At 47.3% G+C, this 7,500-nt stretch overlaps 1 protein-coding gene across 1 annotated transcript in view; it reads right to left on the reverse strand.

Annotated features, from left to right (window-relative positions):
* The window catches only part of thada (THADA armadillo repeat containing), a 63,004-nt gene that overhangs the window by 15,103 nt on the left and 40,401 nt on the right, over positions 1-7,500 (reverse strand). The window contains exons 29-30 of the mRNA XM_084021497.1: positions 5,515-5,618; positions 2,793-2,875 (exon numbers count right to left, since the gene is read on the reverse strand). Of these exons, the coding sequence (XP_083877623.1) occupies positions 2,793-2,875; positions 5,515-5,618 (187 nt within the window). The remainder of the gene's footprint in view (positions 1-2,792; positions 2,876-5,514; positions 5,619-7,500) is intronic.

Consider the following 7,500-nt stretch of genomic DNA (forward strand, 5'->3'; position numbering starts at 1 on the left):
GGAGGGAACACGATAATGTTAGAGCAGAAACCTGCTACGATAATATCAATAAATACAACATCCAGATCAATAACCGTGTTAGAATCCGTAGCTTCGTTTTCAACGTAGACACACAAAAGTAGTTTTACGTTTCCACGACGACGGCTTTTTCGGAAACAAAAGACTTTTTAAACCAGGTTCCAGAGTGAAATCTTTTCCAGTGTCGCCAAGTAAACTATCATAACCTCGTCCCCATGGAAACGATGATGTCACGGCTCTACTTCGCACATGTGTTTTACGTTTGCAACCAGCCGTGCGTGAGTAAGAAGACGACGCTAACGACGGAGGATTACCGCGGTAAATCATTTTTTTCTGCATACTCGCCGTGATGTTTGGCTCAGGATGGACGCCTTTAATCAGAAGTCGACCTATTAGAACGTGTCACCGCCACCTGCTGGCCTGCATGCACACTGCAGCATTTCAGCTTTCTTATTGAGGATCGACTTCCGCATCAACGTGGGCCAAACGCAGAACTTTTTTAAACCACGAAAAGAAAAACCTTTCCTGGTTTTCAGCCAGGCCGTTGTCATGGAAACGTAGCCTTGAAAGAGAGAACTAATGTCGCTTCCTCTCGAGTCAAATATTCAATGAATACATCAAAAATCTGATTTCTTCACGTCTTCATTGCAGCTGTTTAATGCTTATACCAGATTCATAGTGACTCATTCAACATCATATTTACCATCACACACACACACACACACACACACACACACACACACACACACACACACACACTGCATTCCAGCAACACATTCGTGTCTCTATTTTCTCCTTCACACCAAACATTTTTTATATATTTATATATATTTTTACTGTCAGAGAGAGAAAACAGAAGACTGGCGGAGGTAGAGATGAAGCAGTGGACGGTGGGGGATTTTTTTATGAGTCTGCATGGATCAAAGGGCTGCAACACAAACACACACACACACACACACACACACACACACACACACACACACACACACAAATTGGCTGGTAAATGCAAAGTTCCTTCTTAACGCAGGTTTCCAGTTAAAAGGAGGAGAAGAAAAGAGCGAAATTTAAAACCTTAAAAAGCCAGTTTATGAAATGAGTCAGTTTGATGAAATGTTTCTGAATACTTGGTTCAAGTAGCGTAGAGTCATTTGCCATCTTCTGAAAAAGGCTCAAGACTCACCTGTTCAGACTTCACCTTGACCCCCCCCCCCCCCAAAAAACCCTTCCCTATAGCACTCTGATCATAGCACTGTTGTTCTTAAGGTATGTTTGCTGAACAGCTACTACTTTACTCAGACGAGGATCTAACACTTGTTCTATCTTAAGCTCTTACTTTATCAGCAATGATTCGTTGTGGTTTCTTTGTTTCTTTCTTTTGACAAATGTACTTATTGTAAGTCGCTTTGGACAAAAGCGTCTGCTAAATGACCTAAATGTACATGTAAAGTAGAATCCAGAGCAGGTTTGTGGGGATATCTTAGCTGAATGCAGATCAGGAGCGTGTGGCTGTTAAAGCTTGGGTTAATCATCACCGGTGGCTTTTATAACCCGGTTCCTTGGAAAGGTGAGGGGAATGAAACAAAGGGTGAGGGGGATAGTGGGGGAGGTGGAAGGAATCTCATGTAGAGCGAGGGCAGCAGAGAGAGAGGAGGCATACTGGTGATAATAATAGGAGGTGTGTGAGCTGCTCATTCAGTTATGTAAGAGCCGCTCCATCAACAGGCTTGTTTGGAGAAATCTCCGGTATTCCCACTGTCAAGACCGACATGTGTTCAGCACATGGCCGAAAACATAAGTGCCTCCCCCTCCCCCCTCCTCTTCCTCCCTCCGACACAAACTGGGTCAGAGGCACAATCCCACCATCTGTCATAGATCGCTCGCCTTCAGTTTCACATTCCTGCACCGCCGAGACCCCGCCGGTCCACGCACATGTACACACACACACACACACACACACACACACACACACACACACACACACACACACACACACACACACACACACACACACACACACACACACACACACACACACACACACACACACACACACACTCCTGTCAACGATCAGTCTAAATGGAGAGACATGCCGGACAGCCTCGCCAGCAAACGCTCAGACTTGTTCAAAGTCCGATTGGCAGCAAATGGAGCGGCGAGCGGCTGACATCAGCAGATCGTCAGGCGGTCCCGTGGACTCAGTGGACCGGGTCTAACAAAGGAGCTGGAGTCTTTAACATGTATATACCTCTGAGTGCTGAAAGTTCATATTGTTCACATAACAGTGATTTACAGGTTATGGATGACACAGTGATGGGTTCCCTTTAGTGCTGGTTCTGTAAAAACCTGCCTGATGTTCTGTGGGCTGAATCCCAATCAAGACTAGAACAAACTAAACCACGTTTAAAGACTTTCATAGAAAACCCTGATTGTGAAATATCAACTCTCTTGACCCTCTTATTAATCCATCACACTCTCTGGCAACGTTGAGGGGTCTACTTTCTGGGATGGTGGAGGGATCTCTGGGTAAAAAAGCCTCATGTGATGCCAATGTGTTTGAGCCCTTTCATGCTTTCCTTGTTTGCTGCAGTTTAAATGAACTTTGGTGCGTTTTTGCCCGTTTGAAAGCATTTTTTTTCTTCTGTGCTGGTGCCGAAAAACAAACGGGACAATCACAGAATTTGCCGAAAGCAGATGAACCTGCCATTTAATCCAACTGCTGATCTCAAGCCGGATTGCTGGTATTCCTGCTTTAAAAGAACGTCAGTCAGACTCACGGTCCAGAAGTGTGATCTTCGGTTCAACCAGACACAGCAGCACGTCGAGGAAGGCTCCTCTGGTGACGGCACACGGGTTCTGTCTGGAATCAGAGAGGAAACAGAGTTATTTCATATATATACATATAAACATATACATATACATATATATACATATATATATATATATACACACATACATGTTAGTCTCAGTGTGTTGATGCATCTTTGTTTTGCATCTCATGTCGTAGATATGCTAAAAAAAGAATAATGAAGCCTCCTTTTACGAAGGAAGTCCTTTAAAACGTCGGCGGGGAACACTGCACTCATTGACTCGGCTCCATTAAGACCGCAGGACCACAAACTGCTGAATCGGGTCTTTATACGTCCGGGTCCTCTGAATGCATCTCTTGGTTCATGATGTGTTGTGATCTGAGGCGCTGAGGTCACTTCCTGTATCCTGATCAGACCTCCCGTTGTTGCTTCCTGTCTTTGTTGGACTGGATTTATGAGGGTTTTTCTGGACCTCCAGAGAGTTCTGCTGCAGGGCTCATGGACCGGGTCTTGGGGTTTGTTGTTGTTGTTTGTTTTTCTGGTGACACAAGATGCTTTTGTGTGTTTTAAAGACTGAAGACCAGCGTATGTGGCTGTTTCATAGCGTTGAATAGGCTTTCAATGAGCCTGTGAATCGCTAATGCTAAACGCTAACGCCAATAGCATTAACAAACGCTAACGGCAGTGGTTTAAAAAAAAAGTTCTGCTACTGTAGCATGAAATCAGCAAAGAATTAGCATGCTAGCTACCTAGCTAGCCCATCATTGAATGAAAATGAACAACTGACACGCTGCTGTTCAGAAATAATAGATATAAACGGGCATTGATCGGCTGATTGGATGATGGCTTCAGCGTGATTCCCGTTAGAGCGGCGGAACAAACCCTCCCTGTTGTCTCCGGCTCAGAGATGCTGAGGAGGATAGCAGCATGTTGGCGGATCCTGGAAGCATCAGAACGCGGCGGCAGCATCACATGACCCCCCCCCCCCCCCCCCCAGCTGACGAACAAGCGAAACGAATATGATTATTGATTTATTGGCGTCGCAGCATCACAATGCAGGATTAACTACATTATGTTATCTGTGAATGTTGATATGAATGAAGTTTTATCTGCCTGTGGCGTGAGTGGAGCAGTGTGTGTGTGTGTGTGTGTGTGTGTGTGTGTGTGTGTGTGTGTGTGTGTGTGTGTGTGTGTGTGTGTGAAAACAAGGGAGACAGTGTGTGAGCTTGACGTCACACTTTCATCACTCGGATATTAATAAGACACATGCTCCCACTCAAACCCTCCGCACACTTCACCAACACACAACAGAGGGGGAGAGTGTGTGTGTGTGTGTGTGTGTGTGTGTGTGTGTGTGAGAGAGAGAGAGAGATAAGTGAGAACATCAGGATGAGTCCTGTGAAGTGTGTTCTTGTATGAATGTGCGTTAACGACCTGAAGGGTCACCATTCAGTTTATAAAAGGTCGTCAGGCGTCCACAACAACGATATTAAATTCTTCAGACTGTTATGAACCCGTCGTCATGGTGATGTCACCGTTGGTTTGTGGACTACGGTTCTGAAGCCTCATGTTTTGGTCGTCATTTTGGTCGTCGCCATCTGAGATTTTCTGCAACCAGTAGAAGGAAGTGACCATATTTGGAGTGTGGAGGAGCGACGGGTGGATCTGATGAACACAACCAGCAGACCAGCACCTTTACTGGATCTGGATCCATGTGGATTCTGGTGTGAAGCTGCTAACAAAGTTAGCTTCTATAATTCAAAGTTCAACTTTACAGCTAAGTGTTAAAGTCATCTTAGTAGTGCTTAGTAACTAGCATTGGTAGCATTGGTAGCTACCTGTCAATCAGCAGGTAAGCCCCGCCCCCTAAAGCATGCCCTGCTTTCTGGTCTGGTGGACTCTAAATGGACCATAATGTTCTAAATGAACATCATGCTGGATTGAAGAAGACTTGAAACTAGAGATCTCTCTCTCTTTAGCTTCTTTTTGGACGATCATATCTCATAGCGTTTTTTTTCTTAAAACAATATCGGCGGTGGGGGAATTTCAACATGGCGGGCCTCCAGCCGCCGCAGAGCTACACATCGTCTGCAGTCATCGTTACGAGGCTGACACCCTCGCGCAGCCAGAAAAAGTCCAAAAATGACACAGCACAGAGACGGTGAGGCCAAAACCCGACTGGGAACAATGCATTCCATCCTTTTTGGAAGGTGGCCGTTTCAAATTAGTGGTGTTCTTAAAGAGAGGAGTTTTTTTTCTTTTTCTTTTTCCAAAAGCACAGATCCTCTGACCTGCAGGCCTCAGATCTGGTCTGCTTGGTGCTGCGGGATCGGCTCCGCTGAGCAGGAATCCACCTCGTCATCTTAATAAAGGCTCATCAGTGTAGCCAAGCGCAGCTAGCGGGGCTAGTGTTGCTAACCGGCAGGGACCCGGGTCTGACCTCAGCCAGACAGGAGGGGCCCCGCCACGTAATCTGTGCCCCATCTCGAGGCTTCGATGTTGGGGAAGAGGGCCAGCGGTAGAAGGGGGGGTGGTGGCTTTGAAATAGAAGCTGGGGCAGGACATGAGGCCGAGACAAGGAACTATTCTTCTGGTGAGCGACTTGGAAGGGCTGGAGGGATTCTTATCTGTGTGTGTGTGTGTGTGTGTGTGTGTGTGTGTGTGTGTGTGTGTGTGTGTCTAGGATTACCGAGAGGCGAGCCACATGCGCCGGCGGAGGCCTTCTGTGATGCCGTTTCCTGCTGGCAGGGGTCGGTGAGAGTCGGTCTGGTAGGAGCGCAGCAGAAAGAGCACCTGCAAACACACACACACACACACACACACACACACACACACACACACACACACTTTTATCAACCTTAGAAAGTGAAACTATCTGGACAGTCTGTCATCATGCTGCAGTGTGTGTGTGTGTGTGTGTGTGTGTGTGTGTGTGTGTGTGTGTGTGTGTGTTACAGAAAGTGAAACTCATCATTTAAACTTCAAGGAGAAAACAAAAAGTGTTCCAGAGCTTTTGACCCTGCCACATGGTCTTCATATCAGATTTTGCAACCTCCGGTCCAAACAGACCAGAAAGCAGGGGATGCTTTAGGGGGCGGGGCTTACCTGCTGAGTGACAGGTCACTACCATGCTACCAATGCTAGTTAGCTACTAAGATGACTTTGACCTTGAATCATGAAGCTAACTTTGTTAGGACCTTCACACCAGAATCCACATGGATCCAGATCCAGTGAGGGTTGTTGCCTGGCGTGTGACGGACTCCGATGAAGGAGTCTCGGTGCAGACTGACCCGTTCTCTGCTGTGGCCGGTGTGACAGTGGGACTGGGCCCGTTGTGCAGCAGGTGAACTGGTGGTTGGGAGGGTTCAGAGTCCAGGACTCAGGCTGGGCTGTGTATTCTGGGCCCTGGTAAGTATACTCTTTAAGCCGGGGCCACGGCCACAGACCAGTAGGAAGCCATTCATTACGCAGTGCAGGGAAGGAAACGTGGGGGAAAACCAGGCCGACCACGTAGCACCAAGCCTGGCCACCGAGTCCCGGCCTGCCCTCCCCCTTCTCTCTCCTCCTGCCCTCTCCACGCCCAGGCCACGCCCACCGGCCTCCTAGAAGCAGCATCCCCACCCCGGGGTGCATCGTCCTCCTGCTGGTGCTCTCTAGAGGCCTTCCCCACCTACGAGGAGCCGGCGAGTCCTCTGCCGAGGCCCAAACTAGAACCGTGACTTCTCCAAAGTCACATTCAAGCACTTTCCAAGCATTTCCAGGTGCATTTCCATGCTTTTCCAACCCCTTCCAGCTGTGGTAAACTCCATCTTTGTATCAATCCAATGGTCAGTATTCAGTCTACTTATGATGTCACTTGTTCATCACATTAAATGAGATGTTATTGTCCTCTAAACAACCAACATGATGTTTAGAGACAGCTTTTTACAGAAGGACCACAAATGAAAGGAAAACTAATTCCACTAACAGATCCACAGAAATACATAAAACACACATTTCAAGCACTTTTCAAACCGTGAAAACACCACACTGAAATTCAAGGCTTTTCAAGGATTTCCAGCACCCATATGAACCCTATAAAAGGATCAGTCGCACTTCAAAGAGCATCTGCAAACATTTTCTGAGCTTTTTTATATTGACTTCCAAATCTAGAAGCATGTCTCCAGTTTCAGCGTGAGCTCCGGCGGGTTTTGGCAGATTCCCAGGTCAAAGGTCACCTGTGTAGAACCGAACACGTCTGATCAACACGATGACCTCAATTCAGTGTTTAACACGTCAGAATCATCTTGACTAACTACATTCAATGTGGTTGGAGTCTTGCTGGTCCACAACCAAACATGACATCATCTGTAGAGCAAATGCAGCCTTTGGGGGGGCGTCCCAATATGAAGGCTGTTCATTCTGAACTCAACAACAATCAAATTCACCGGAATGAAACGGAGCAAAAGAAAGACTCTCGGAGCATTTTAAAGTGGTCGCCTCACTCAGAAGCATGCAGAACCAGTGCCAGAACTGGTCCCAGTGGCAGAACTGGTCCCAGTGGCGGGAGCAGGCCTCCCGTCTCCATTCCCTCCACCCTCCCGCTACACCTCATCCACCGAGGTTTGGGAAGTCCCTGCAATGGGATGCTGAACCGGCTCAATCCAGCCCGGCACGGAGCAGACCGGAATATTTA

This window comes from Eutrigla gurnardus, assembly GCF_963514095.1.
Source record: "Eutrigla gurnardus genome assembly, chromosome: 11".
In the NCBI taxonomy this organism is placed as follows: domain Eukaryota; kingdom Metazoa; phylum Chordata; class Actinopteri; order Perciformes; family Triglidae; genus Eutrigla; species Eutrigla gurnardus.